This window comes from Perissodus microlepis, chromosome 16 (assembly GCF_051167445.1).
Source record: "Perissodus microlepis isolate ML-2025 ecotype Zambia chromosome 16, ASM5116744v1, whole genome shotgun sequence".
Lineage (NCBI taxonomy): Eukaryota > Metazoa > Chordata > Actinopteri > Cichliformes > Cichlidae > Perissodus > Perissodus microlepis.
In genome coordinates, this window is record NC_140476.1 from 21,685,684 (window position 1) to 21,700,982 (window position 15,299).

The 15,299-nt window shown below is 39.3% G+C and overlaps 2 protein-coding genes across 2 annotated transcripts; both read left to right on the forward strand.

Moving 5' to 3' along the window:
- Positions 1–287: 287 nt before the first annotated feature.
- Positions 288–10,940, forward strand: col8a1a (collagen, type VIII, alpha 1a). The gene is made up of 3 exons (XM_084908826.1): positions 288–371; positions 7,653–7,950; positions 8,703–10,940. The coding sequence occupies exons 2-3, from the start codon at positions 7,662–7,664 to the stop codon at positions 10,646–10,648; spliced, it is 2,235 nt and encodes a 744-aa protein (XP_084764952.1). The 5' UTR covers positions 288–371; positions 7,653–7,661; the 3' UTR covers positions 10,649–10,940.
- Positions 10,941–13,590: 2,650 nt separating this feature from the next.
- jagn1a (jagunal homolog 1a) lies at positions 13,591–15,040 on the forward strand. Its single transcript, XM_084954758.1, has 3 exons — positions 13,591–13,716; positions 14,265–14,317; positions 14,403–15,040. Exons 2-3 carry the CDS (start codon positions 14,277–14,279, stop codon positions 14,863–14,865), a joined length of 504 nt encoding a protein of 167 aa, XP_084810884.1. The 5' UTR covers positions 13,591–13,716; positions 14,265–14,276; the 3' UTR covers positions 14,866–15,040.
- The last annotated feature ends 259 nt before the right edge of the window (positions 15,041–15,299 follow it).

Here is a 15,299-nt window from a genome sequence, read left to right on the forward strand (position 1 = left end):
GTCTGAGCTCACATAGATTAATTAATTACTCTGCTTGTTACTGCATCAAGTATATCACATCATTAATGAGGGAAACATTCCTGTTTCATCATTGTCATGATGTGAGGATGTTTTGCCACTATAAATTCTGACATAACCTTTTGCAAAGTGATATTTACTCTCTCCATTGCTTCCTCCATCCCACCCTTCCCCTTTCTCTCTCCCTTTGCCTCTTTCTCTCTCACCCCAGTGACTCCACCCTGCAGCAGATAAAAAGCTGAGTCCTCAAGGTGTGCATGTGTTATGAGCTCACTTGCTAGAGCTCTCTTTGCGTGGCTGTCTGCTATTCTATCTGAGAGTCTGATTTTTTTCCAGTAAAGTTATTCACAAAGGTAAGGAATTGTTGAAATTTTGTATCTTATCTTTTAAATACTTTTTTTCCCTTTTTGTTTGTTTTTGTTTGTTTATAGCGTATTTTTTTAATAACACTAGAAATGACATTCATTATCCACTTCTGTCTGTGATTTTTTTTAAGCATGCTTTTATTAAGGAATAAAATTATACTACAGATATATTTTTTTAAAGTTCCAGAAATATTCATCTTCCATTATGTTGTTGTCTAACTCATGTGTTGTGTTTTATGACACATTGCTAAGATGTAATTAATATTTTTGACACACCATTATGCTGCTGAGAAGCTGGCGGAGCATCCCTTAAGTTAGATGGATGGGCGTTCCTCTAAATCCTTCATGCACAGCATCACTCTGAGCTTCTCAGTAAACCCAGCGCTGAACGCAAATATCCATTCAAATGCTTTGTGTGCATGTCTGTGTGCAGAAAGGCTGAAGCCAAACTTGCAGATGCATGTGATGGGGGTAAGAGCAGCAGTTTGGTGAGAAGAGACTGTAGAGCAAACACTGCCTTTGGTCCACAGCAGCTCTGTCTCTGCCGTCCGATTTGCTTTGTAATGCTTTCTTTCTCTGACGTCTCTCCATAGTTTGGTTTGGCTCATTGTCAGTAAAAGGATTGTGATTTGGCTATTTCTTATTAGGATCAAACCACCTGATCAGACATGTAGGAGGAGAGTGCAAACTGAGGAAAGGTTGAGTCTGAGCAATGATAAATTTATATTCTCACTTAAAGCTGTATGACTTTTAATTAAAACAACACACCAATACAAAAATGCAACTGTTTACTTACATATGGTCCTCGGGGGCACAATTACAGGCTTTCTACTGTTGTTTTACAGTGTCACTATTTTCTTATAGTAAAAAAAATACAGTTCTATAGTATCCATAAACAGTTTATTACTGTGAAAAATAACATTTATATTGCTAAAGTATGGCACAGCATAACTTTTATCAGAATACTCATTGCTTGCATGACCCAGTTAGCAAAGGCTGTTGTATTAAACATTTCAGCAACTAACCTAAAGATGAAGTCTCAGTGATAGTGGCTCATTGGTAACTAAACCGTAACACTATTCTTGGTCACACATTCAGTGGAAACCACATCACATACAGTTTTAACATAAAATAACAACAACAACAGCAGTAAACACTTTTAAATTAATAACCTGACACTAACCATTTACATTGGTTTGTGCATACGTTTTGTTTTTGCACATGATGTTCAGGGGAACATAGTTTATTAACCCTAGAACACTATCACTATAAATAGTAGCACAATCACTAATGCCGGGTGATTTTTACCCGATATAATATGACCAATAAAAAGTAGTTGTTATCAAAATATATCAAAATATGACAACACATGACAAATTAGAGTGCTCTTCTTTTACTTTCAACTGTGCCATGTCTAACAAAATGAAAAAAATTCCTAAAACAAATATCGTAGTATAGAATCGGTGTGTGGCCTGTGACTTTACTGTGCAACAGATTCAGTCGGCCGTGTGCACAAAACAAAGGTTTTTTTAAACAGTGAATGTGTGCAGGCACAGCATAGCTGTACCCCACAACACCAAACTTCAGGAATGCATTGGACAAAGGGACAAAAGAATTCTGTGAAAACCCAGAATGATGGTTGAGCAAAGCAGAGGGAAAGAAGTAAACAGTTTGGTCATTTAGCTGCACAGCTGTGGCAGTGTGTGTGTAGCTGTGTTGCTGTGGTTTTTGTATAGGGTTTGTTTGAATGAGGACTTTTGCAGCTTGACTCTAGGAGGTGTTAATTTTACAAGGTGTGCTTTGTGATAAAAGCTGCATTTAGGGAGCCGAGGAGCTGCAAATGTCTTTCCCTTTCGCCGAGAAACCACAACCAACACCAGGGCAGTTACCAAGATTGAGTGCAAGGGTACTGCTGGCATTAAGTATGAATCTGCAGCTGGTTTGCGGTGAAGAGAGGAAGGCAATGTGGTTTGTCAAGCAATTTCAGTGGGGATTAAACTGTTTTTGTCAGACAGCCTGTATCATAAAAGCTAAGTGAATATTATGTGCACTAAACTTTCCCCGCTGTGGTTTCCTGAAACATGCTGTCTTGTCCTCTGACCTCCACCACAGTCTGGGAGGTGACTGAGTGGTCTCAGGTCGCTGAGCCCGTATGTTTCCAAAGGGAGGAAAAAGGTCAGTAGGAGCAAACAGACAGGAAAAGACATCGAGGAAAGAAACGCGACTGATGCTGAAGAACAGACATGTCTCTGTGCAGACACAGAGAGAAAGGGAGACAGTGAGAAAAGTCTGTCAGACAGCGTAGACAGACAGATGTCAGAGACAGATGTGTCTGAAGGCGTGAGGGTGGGAGACAGTGCTAATATTTCCATCTCAGTGTAAAGCAAAGGAAGACTGAACGTGCGTCTGTGTAAGAATGTGCCACACCGCTTAGTTGTGTGTACTTGGCTGCCTCATCCATCAGCCGCAATCGCTGTGTGTACATAACAGAGTAGTCGATCAGCTGTGGCTTGTTGTGGTCATCTGTGTAATTCTTTCCAATTGTTTTGTATTGAAACTGATGATGCAGACTTCTATATTAATTATATTTAAGAGCACTATTTGTCCTCACATCGCTTCCTAACTGCTTCTCTATTACTGACAAAAACTGATCATCTTACATTATTAATTATTATTATTAATTTTTTATTATTTGATTTTTCTAATCAATCAGTCAATACGTCTGAAGGTAAACTCAAGATGTAAGGTCATTTAGACCCACTGCAGTTTAGTGGCAGTCTGCCTTTTTCTTTACATATTTGTCTACAGGGATTTGTGCAGCTGTTGTAACTTTAATGAGATTCCAATGATTGCCACTTGTATGACCTGCACTAGCCCACACCTCAATGTGCGCCAGGTGTGGGTTGACTAAGCAAAACTTACATGTTACACCCATATGATGACCACGAGTCCTTTTTTTTCCCACCCCTGATGAATTTACTGTGTTTCGCTTGTGTAAAATGTCAAGAAGATGGACATCTGGAAGTATTTAAGGAAGAGGATTCACACTCAACAGACAGATACTAATTCAAATACCTACATGACAGATGGTAGGTAGACTACTTCTGCCTGCTTATTTTTAGAAGTGCCTGAGCAGCAGCTCATGCTGAGAGCCCAGTGGTGTGTGACGAGCCACATATGAGCTTGGCAGCAGATGCTGAACAAACAGGGTTGTTAAAGCAGACATTTGTAACTCCTTGTCTCCAAAGGCTGACGTCTGATTTTACGTAATGCTCAATGAAGATTAATTATCTGACTTTAGGAGCCAGGTTGATAGAATATAATCCTCATTCTGTAACACCTGAGAAATCCTGAGAGAAATTTCAACAAATGTGTTTGGATAAGCTTTTGTTATAGTTAATGACACAGCTTTAGAGAAATAAATCTCTTTTTACGCTGTCCTGAGGTAACTGTTTGTGGTGTTTTACTAAATAACTCAATGACAGACTGTGTGAAAGATTTTGATTATTGCTGATTCGCTGCTATCTTGAGTGCACCCTACTCTCACTCTCACTGTGACACCACAGATAGAGTCCATCCTCCCATGATCCTGGAGTGGAAGAGGATGGATTTATGGTTGGATGGATGGATGGATGTCTTACTATTTTGAAAATAGGGTTATCAAATCAGAGATGGATCTGATCAAGAAAAGAAGAGATTAAACAGTAGAATATTGTGAATCACTTTAGCCACACCCTAAAACACACCCTGATTTATCATCTACTTTTTTCTAAATGGAAACATAATTCACAAAATTAACATCATGCTGTATTAATTAAGACTTCAAAGCAGTAATTGAGACCATTAAGTTATCTGGAAAGTATTTACTTTGGACATATATTAAGTGAGCATTACAGTTATTCTCTCATAAGCTTATATGCAGTCTCACTTTTTATGGTCAAAGAAGTCACCCCCTGCTGGCCATGAGAAAGAATGCAAGATGAAAGCACTAGTGCGTGGCTTTCATTACCTAGATTCAGAGACTGTTTCCATCTCATAAAATATACAAGATGAAGTTTGTGTCTAGCTCCATAACCAGCTTACATTTTTAAAATTTGGTTTGTGATGAAGTTGTGACATTCATGACTTCGACTGCCCATGCAAAGGCAGCGGCTAAACATCAACATGTTTTTGCTCAATGCAGAGGGGCTTTGGAGATAAATGCATGGTTGACTATAGTGTTGGTGTCTTTTACCGAGTGTTCCCACCCACACTAATTGTTTTAAGACTGCAACTCAAACCTTTCTGTGTCAAAGTACACTCTCCCAAAGCCGCTTGAATGACCATAAACTTCTGCATATGCAGTGTAGAAAATACAATTGCAAAGGAAAATACCAATTCCAATTTATAATATTAATATTATTATAGAAAGTCTAATTTTTCTTAACAGTCTTTGAAACAAATATCTGTGAGAGGAGTGTGAACCGAATGACACACGGGTGGCATCTGCCTAGCATGGAAATGAAAAGCATAGTTGTTGTTCCTGCTGCAAATGATTGCCTGTCAGAGAGTCATCACTGAGGTAGTCGGATTGTTTTACACCAGTGCTTGAAGAATTAAACTGTAAATCCTACAGGTGTGAGAAACGGCACAACACGTTACTCACGCCATTATGTCTTCTCACATCTGTGCCACAGTTATACGTGACTCCATGTCTGCCATCTGTGTGGACACAGAAGAATGATATTAGCACTTAGTCTGTATAACAGAATCATTTAGAGGCACTTTGTTATAAACCCAGGCGTCTCTCTTTCTGTTTTCTCTAATAACAAGTTGACACTTGGAAATTGCTGCCCAATGTTTATGTCAAAGTCTGAAAGTGGCCTTGGTGTATAAATAAGTCTGTAGGGAGGCAACACCTATGTAGAATAATGTGCTGGAGAAAAGCACGGGAGGTAAAGACAGGAGGTATTTCCATCTCTCTGCAGGCACCATAACAACTCTTTAGTGTTGCTATGTGACACTGAACAGACCTTCGTTGTGTGGTGTCTCTGATCTGCAAGTTTTGTCAGAATATTTCCACCACTTTAAAAACATCTATGCATACACACACACACACACACACATATATCCACATACCAACTCTGGGACGTACCTGAAGGGCAGTAAAACTGCCACATTTGTTTTCTTTGCTTGTTTCATACATATATGGTGTTTGGTCAAAATCATTACACAGTATTAAATATCCATCACTGATATCACCACAACAAAAATGCATCTTCATATTTTAATCTAAGAAATATTTTAGGATCAGTTAATGTCTTTTTTCTAACCCACTCACCCAGCCCTTTTAGTCACACCTTTCAGTCATTACATTTATAATTGTGTGTAACGTCTTCAGGCTTCATGCCACCGATAAGAATAATGGAAACACTGAACAGCTTCCAATTCGCATGGGGGAAAAAAAGAAAGAGTCCCAGTTCTTGTTGAGAGACGTCAGTGGCATCCCTGTGGACTCTTTGCCACGTCTGGCCTCTGTCACCGCAGAAACTTGGTGGACTCTGTTCAAAGACAAGCTCTCACTGGGGGAGACAGTGGCATTGCCATGTCAAAATCACCAGACAGCTGAGAAAAGGTCAAAATGCAGGAAAGATCCAAAGTGCCGGTGATGAAGAGGACATAAAGGATGTGGTTTAGGATGTGAAGCTAGAGATGAGTTGGCTTAAATAAAATTTGGACCAGGACTGTGTTTGAAGCTGTGCATGGAGTAGGGAAGAGGACTCAGTCTGAGATGAAAAAGATACTTTTAAGAAAGACTGAATCAGATAAGTATATACTCAGAGGAGCAGCTTAAAACCATTTTTATATTCAGTGGAGCCAAGAAAAGTTTCTTTTACTTGCTTTGTTTTTAGTTATCTGTTTAAAGCAGTTTAAGGTTGAAATAATGGATATACTGAAGGTGGTAAAAGCTGCACAGTTGGGCTTCAACTTTATTTGCTGACAGATGTACTTATTGGACCTGAATGTAAAATGAACAGATCCTACCTCAGCACACTCAGTCTGAGAGGACAAAACCCGATATAATGGCAACGCATGTAATAGACACACCGGTCTACTGTTTGGATTCCTATTACATGCTTTGCTATTATACCAGGTTGGAGGCCACACCTTGTTTTATGTGGATCTTGTAGTCTACTTATGCCAAACACAGGTGGCAGAATCTTTCTCTCTGCCATTTTTGCACGATTATTGAGAATTTTCAGCCAGTGAGTGCTAACTCACTGCATACCAGTGAGTTAGCTTACAGGTGGCAGAAATACTTCACCCACTTTTAAAAACAAGATAAAAAATAAATGTTCGCACAAGTGTTACTTCCTCTTAACAATCTTCTAGTTCATTCAGGCTGTATAAATCTCCATCATCATCACAATAATAATAATAATAATAATAATGTTATAGTATTGCACATGTCACCTCTGCAAATATCCAAGGTACTGCTGTGTTACTGCTTAATTATGATCGTTTCCAGGACATGAACTCTGAGAAAAACTGAGATTCTTTGCTGCAGGGGTATCAAAGAAAAATATTTAGAAAACCATATTAAAATCATATTAAGCATTTTTATGAATCAAAGGACATATATCATCTTTAGATTTTCCATTTTATTGTTATATTTAATTTGTGCTTTTTCTTCATAAAACCTGTTTGCTAATGTAAAAGATTTCTTCTAGGAGGGTAAAAATGAGAGATTTGAAGATCAATTGTAATATTAGGACATTGAAGGCATTTATCATTTTTTGTTTAATGAAAAAAAATGTTTCTAGAGGGTCATAATAATGATTGTGCTTTTCTAGAATATCCTAAGTAAAATTGTCAAACCTAATCACTTTTTTAATGTTAGGCTTGGCTGCTAACTGCTGAGCTGCAAAAGGAATAAAATAACCTCGCTTTTTGCCAAGCTCACTTCCTTAATCTATTGTCTTTCTACTTATGATAGAAAGTAGAAAGATGATCCTGAAAACAAATTAAAAACTCAAACTTTTTGTACGCCAGTAACAATATTATATCTGAGGTACTGAGACTCACATCAGGGGCAAGTCTATTGTCCCTATATCCAGCAGAGGGAGACAGAGTGTGGTTGTACACTGCCTCCACTTTGCAGATAGAGCTACCCACTTGAGCTTCATGATATTGCAAGAAATACTTATCTGCATACCATCAAAAAAAAAAAAAAACTTGTAAAAACATCTGGAGCTTCATCAAATCTTGTCTTTTCTATCCACCATACAGGCCTTGGCCATGCCTCCCCTCCTTGCCCCCCTCTTCCTGCTACAGCTTGTAGTTCTTACCTTTGTGAGTGGAGGAGCATACTACGGTCACAAGCAGCATCCTCAGCCATACCAACCGATGCAGCATATCCAACATATTGGCATGGGCAAAGGTGGCTTTCCTCAGCAGCAGTACCTAGGCAAAGACATGCCCTATATGCAGTATCCCCATTACAGCAAGGAGCTCCCACCAATGCCCATGCACAAGGGAAAGGAAAATGCTCATAAGGGGGGAAGCTACAATGGCGGCAAAAACAAAGGTAAGAAAACAGTTTTAAAGACCTATACCACCAACTTTAGCAATACATACATGTGGATTTTGAACCTCTACTATCGAGCTAAAGAATAACCAGTAAACAGATGTCTCTTAAGTTTATAATATAAGTACTTAGTTACACGGTACTATGTAAAGGTCTTGAGTCACCCCTCATTTCTTTACATTTTGCTATGAAAATGGAAATACATGCAGCAGTTTATTGAAGCACGTACAATCATGAATCGAAATACACTATATAAGGCAAAAACAGAGTTTGTACATTTATAAAGAGGGTGGAAGTCAGTATTTGGCCTCCTTTATTTTTCAACACAGCCTCAACTCTCTCAAAAAAGATTTCTTGTAATTCTCTATGTAATCTGCAGGAATAGTTCTCCAGGATTCTTGAAGGACATTTAAAGCTCTTCTGTATATGTTGGCTTCCTTTTGATCTGTTCTCTGTCAAGATGATATCAGACCTTTTTACCTTTTTGTCCTTCACTTTTCCGGTTTCCTCAAAACTTTAAGGGACACACTGCACACCACACCAAGTTTTCAGGCCTTTGGGAATCAACTTGTTGCTGCAAAAATACTATTTTATATCTGCCAACCTGTCATCATTGGCATTTTTATATTAAACTAAAGAAATTGAAACAAATATTCATTTGTATGTGTCATTTTAAAACTTTATAAACAGTATGTGTCTGTGAATTTTTAGATTTATTATTTCTGTGTGAATAATGTACTAATTTCTCACAGGTCAGACAATTCCTAGTGGTGCTGAGGGAATTCCCCAAGGAGAGCCAGGCCCTGCTGGGCCACCTGGGCCACCTGGACCAGAGGGACCTTCAGGACCTCTTGGGCCTCCAGGGAATGGGTTGCCAGGACCTGCAGGACGGCCTGGACCTCCTGGTCCACCGGGAATTCCAGGAGTTGGGAAACCAGGTTTTCCTGGGCTTCCTGGAAAACCTGGAGGAACTGGTATTGTTGGCCCTCAAGGAGAAATGGGCCCTAGGGGTGAAGAAGGACCACCAGGACAGCCAGGGCCTCAAGGACCCCCAGGACCACCTGGACTTCCAGGAATAGGTAAACCAGGTGTTCAAGGTTTACCAGGTCAAATGGGGCCCAAAGGTGAGCCAGGTCACAAAGGTCTTCCAGGTTTACCAGGACTGCCGGGACCCAAAGGAGACAAAGGGATGGGGCTGCCAGGACCACCTGGACACAAAGGGCTTCCAGGGCTCCCTGGGCCTGCTGGTCCAAGAGGATTGCCTGGTTTTGGTAAACCTGGATTGAATGGCACACCAGGACCACAGGGACCACCAGGGGAAAAGGGACATCCAGGACATCAAGGGCCAGCTGGACCACCAGGTGAAAAAGGACAGCCTGGCCCAGCAGGTCTACCTGGTCAAGGGAAGCCAGGTCAAAATGGTCTATCAGGACAACCAGGCATGCCAGGTGTGAAAGGTCTTCCAGGACCACCAGGTTTGCCAGGAAAGCCAGGATTGCCAGGATTTGGTAAACCGGGACTCCCAGGACCAAAGGGTGATAAAGGTATGAGTGGGCCACCTGGATCACCTGGACCAAAGGGAGATAAGGGTTACAGCGGTCTACCTGGTACGCCTGGACCTTCTGGACCAAAAGGTCCTGAAGGTCATCCAGGCCCTACTGGACCCCCGGGGCCTATGGGTGCACCTGGTCCTAAAGGAGATTGTGGAGAAGAAGGACCTAAAGGTTTTAATGGAGCCCAGGGTGAGCCTGGTCCTCAAGGGTTACCTGGAAAGGATGGCTTGCCAGGAGACCAGGGAGAGCCAGGACCAAGAGGCCCACCAGGACCAATTGGTGCCAAAGGAGACATTGGACCTGAAGGTCTACCTGGTGTTCCTGGTTCTTCAGGACCTCCTGGTCCCAAAGGAGAAAGAGGTGAACCAGGTGAAGTGGGGCCCCAAGGCCCTAAAGGAATCCCAGGAATGGATGGTGCAGCAGGACCAATTGGGCCCCCTGGTCTTCAAGGACCAAAAGGAGATTATGGTCCTCCTGGTCCACCAGGCATTGCAGTTGAAGGAGGTCCAGGTCTACCTGGTCCCATAGGACCCCCAGGAAAAGAAGGCCCATCAGGACCCCCTGGGCAACGAGGTCTGCCTGGCCCTCCTGGACCACCAGGTCCACCTGGAATACCTAGTGTGTCACCTGAAATGGCAGGAGTGCTTTCTGAGATGGGCCCAAAACTAGACGGTGTTAAAGCTGGAAGTTATGGCAAGAAGGGCAAGTATGGAGGCAATGGGGCAGAAGTAATGGGTCCCAGTGGGCTGGAAATGCCAGCATTCACAGCTACAGCAACGACTCCGTTTCCACCTGTCGGCACTCCAGTCATCTTTGACAAGCTTTTGTACAATGGCCGCCAAAACTACAACCCCCAGACAGGAATTTTCACTTGTGAAGTACCTGGCATTTATTACTTTGCCTACCACATTCATTGCAAAGGAACTAATGTTTGGGTCGCTTTAATGAGAAACAATGAGCCTGTAATGTATACATATGATGAATACAAAAAGGGTTTCCTAGACCAAGCATCAGGGAGTGCAGTATTACCTCTACAGCTAGGGGACACTGTGTATATTCAGCTGCCCTCAGATCAGGCTTCAGGACTTTATGCTGGACAGTACGTGCATTCCTCCTTCACTGGGTACTTGTTATATCCAATGTAAAACCACAAACTGCAGAGAGAGAGAGGCTTTGGTAAGAAGAACACAAGAGCTTATTTTTGTATGACATAAAACACAGATTACCTTACACTAAGCGTACTTTTAATGCAAAGTCAGCAAGCAAATAGTGTCGTCAACAGACAAGACAAGATAAAATATTTTAAAGACGATATTAAATCTGGCTAATTAAATCTGTACGAAGCCAAAGAGATGGTTTAATTGGGAGAGCAAAAATCTTTCTTTTACAGCACTGATGGTATAAAAGAATGTAAAAAAAAAAAAGAAAAAAACAGAATTTAGAAATGGCTACAAAGGTACTTTCATGCGCATATCTTAAGAGTGGAAGTTATTAGTATAAACATAGAAGGGAAGTATAAGTAAATGAGGGTAAAAAGAGATGGTATAATGATAGTCACACTGTTGCAGCTGTTTCAGATTTGGTCCCTGTATGTCTTTAAAATTGGCAGCTACCCCATGTGGCAACATATAATGTGAAAGTATAAAATAGTAAGATAGCATTCATTTCAACAGGAAATACATTTTTTTTTGCATGCATATATTTGTATAATCAATGACTTTTCTCTAGTGATAACAATAAGTATGAAAAAAATCTCTTTCAATTGAGAGTTCAGATTGGAGCAATGAAGTTTGCATTACAGCAGTCTTCACATAGCCATGTTTTATTTTTGTTTGTTTATTTTTTAGATAAATATATTTCTATTTGTGTTGGTATCTACGTTGGGTTGCAGAGGACTAAACCTGGGGGTAAAGATCATTTTAATTCTAATGTTCAGTAGACTGGACTGTTAAGAACAAGACTTGAGTGAAGGAATTGTATGTATAAGGGACGACTGGTACTGGTTGGTGAGCTGAAACAACAGTTAGTGTACTCTTCTTTAGAAAGATGCTACACAACGCATAGATTGTCAAAATTAAGTCAATAACCTGAGTGTGTTGCTGGCTGATTATTGGTCTTGAGTGAGGTTTAAATTTTAAGAATGTGTCATAAGTTTTATGTTTTATTTTTCTGAGGTAGGTTTGTGGTTATTGTGCTGTATTAGAATTGGAAATAGGACACAGTTTTGCTCTGATCTATTAAAACCACTCAGTATATTCTAATAAATATTGGTACATTATCATCCTAACATTTCACACTTAACAAAAATTCTTTATCACCAACTAAACAGTTGAATTATATGTCAGTGTTACGTGAAAACAAACACAAAGTTGCATGTTTACAGATGGTTTATAGTGCAAAACAATACTCCACAGCCAATCCCATTGATAGGTAACAAGTCTCCGAACTGCAAGTCGCCGAGTCCTCCTTTAAAGTCAAAACCGGTGTTACCCGTAAATATTTTTATTTACTGCTTTTACATAAAAATGAACTGATTATATTCTTTGACTGTTTTGCAGGCCATATTATTATTTTTTCCACAGAAGCATATCACAGTGCATTATAGTTGTTATGAGTATAATTACAAATAAGATGGCATAATATGTGGAAAACAGTTTATAGATGTTTAAAAGAGCAATGACCAAATTAAGTTTCCTGTATCTGCAGTGTGTTTCCTTTACATGTTTTTCTGTATTCATTAATGGACTTAAAGCAAGTGTTGAATGCTGCGGCAATTGATTAACAACAGTTATGTCATTAATTTATTATTATTATTGTTGTTATTGTAATTTTTACTGCTGATGACTTGCATGCAATAAACAGCAAAAAAAAAGACACGGGAAATGATAATGACTTTGGTGCCAATATTGTCATTGTAATCAAATTATGTGTATCAATGTTTCAAGTTTGTTGTTATTGTCTGTGATGTTTTTCTAAATAAAAATAGTTTGATTAAAAGAATTGCCACAGATATCATCTTGAGCTTCGCTGAAACCCATTTGACTAAAGCTGTTATAGCACATTTAAAGAGCAAACAATAAGAAAGCACTGGAAGACTTCTTTGTAAAAAAAAAAAATTGATAGGATTGTCACACATATCTCATTAAACTCCTGTTAAATAATGTTAAATCCACCAACTTGATAATATTCCATTATGCAAAGCAGGTGAATAGCAGTAAGCACTAGCCATAGTAGCAGTATTTATTAATTAACCTAAGACAACACATGTGGTGAAACATTTCTTAATTCTTTGTTTTCAGAAAGCAGTTTATATTTAAAAGGACAAATGAACAACACGAGTGTCATATCCTTTATCTATCCTGAAAATGTGTATTTTTTTTGGAAGAGATCAGAGTTTGAAGAGAAATATGAGTAAAAAAAAAAAATCACACTGCCATTTACTTACCACCTCCATGAGATCTGGTTTTATAGGCTTAACATATTTGACCCACTTGACCCTCATGGTTTAATAAGCTTTAAATCATATCAATATAATTTACTAAATGTAGCCATGCATATATCAGGATGCCTAAAGTGTATTCATCAAGAACTGTTGCCTGAAAATCAACATCGATATTAAGTATGCTTTGTAGCACTGAATTTCAATCTAATAGTGTGACTTAAAAACAATAAAACAAACACAAAAAAACCGCAGAGACAGGTTACGCTCTAGACAGGTTTCCAGTATGTAAATATTTATTTTCATTTATATTAGATAATTTATATTTAGATAATCAATCATTATATACTTAAAATGAATTACATGAACGTATACTAATCAAGTACATTTCATTTGACCAATTTCCATTCAATTTTACGTTTTCAATTGTACTTATGTAACAAAATTATCTGAAAATTTTACATGTAATCAAATTTCTTAAAGTCAGCATCTTTTTCGTTTTTGCAGAAAAACATTATAAATTGGTATTTTAGCCCTGTAGAGTGCGACAATCATGCTTAATCAACTTAATCAATACTACCAAATAAAGAGTATCAGATAACAGAACTATTGATTGTGACGTGAAAAGAAGATGCTGATGCTGCCGAGGGCTGTCGGTCGTCAGTGCGCATGCTTAAAGCTGTCGTTGATGTTCACTCAGCACATCTCCTTTGGATAGAAATTTAAACAAGGAGCACGGCCAAACGTTGAAGAAGTCAGGTGTAAGCATCATCGGTAAGCCAAGTTCACTCTGCTACTATCGTTACTGGTGATAACAAATAAATAAATAAAAATGCTAGACTAACGTACAAAATGTATCTGTCCAAAGTAAACGCTAAACTAGGTTAGCCAGTAGCAGCTAATGCTTCAAATCCCAGCCCAACTAGTCTGCGCGAAAACGGCCGTTTTCTGTTTAAATCGCTGTTTGCATCATGTTGTGAGAGCTGGGAAACGGTGACGTTTATTGTGACTATCGCTGAATCTGTATCCTCTATTATCTTTCTCCTCACGGTGTCCTTGCATTTACCAGGCTGATTATTCGCACACTGGGACATTGGCAGGTTAAATCTGTCACATTGCCTGGTTGACCAGTTAGTTCCAGCTTTCGAATGTAAGAAACTGTCCTTTTGCAGCTTTAAATATTAAATGCCTTATAATACCCTGATTGTCTTCTGGATTTTAAATATTCCAATGAAATTTGATGAAATCACCATTTTTTAGGAGTGTCTGCTCTTTGGTTGCAGTCATTTGCATGTTACATTATTTGTCTTGTGCATTAACAGGTTTCTCCAAACATGAAAAACAAACTAAGGATGGCCCCACAGTACCAGATGAAGCAAGTATCTATTTTTGGCATTTGTCAATAAATATGAACATTGTCTCTGAGTTGCAGTCTGATGGTCTGTTTTTCTCTTTTGCAGCGCTTCCTTGAAGTCAGAGATACGGAAGTTAAACGTGGTCCACTTTCTCATCTGGCTGCTGGTGGCGGCGCAAGTGACTGTCAGCCACTTCAACATTGTGTCACAGGACACTGTGTCCATGCCGTACCAGTGGGAGTACCCCTATCTGCTCAGCATCTTCCCTCTGCTCTTCAGCAGCCTGTCCCTCCCAAAGAACAACATCAGCTACCTGGTCCTGTCAATGATCAGTGCAGGGCTGTTCTCTTTTGCACCTCTTATATATGGTGGCATGGAGATGTTTCCTGTAGCAAAGCAGCTCTTCCGTCAAGGAAAAGCCTTCCGCTTCATTTTTGGCTGCTCTGCAGTGACTGCTGCATACATCGTTATAGTGGTTGCTGCTCAAGTGCACGGCTGGCAGTTGTACTACATGAAAAAACTGCTGGATTCATGGTTTGATGCTACTCAGGAGAAGAAAAACAAATAATGGAGTTTTGTTTTGTTTTTTAAGCTGTGAATGGACAAAACTTGTGGGTTTTTTTTAAATACATGAGTTATGTCTCCTTAGGCTTCATGATTATGTAATATGATTCATCCTGCATCCCTGATTTTCATTTAAAGCTAATGATTGTTCATTTCAATAAACTTATTTATTTAAAGCAGCAGATTGATTTCTTGCACACACAGTTAGGTTGGGATTGGGATCCAAAGCACCAGCGATAAAAATGGAGTCCAGCCACTGTGACTTCAGCCCTTCTCCAATCAAAGAAAAAAGAATAATGTTGGTGTCTCTCTCAAAAAAAAAAAGTCTTCCTATGATTTAAAGAAAATGTAATGTTCATACTTACAGTATTGAAGCAATTATTCATACACACACACACACACACTTACAAACTGTTAAACAATATGCTTTCCCATGTG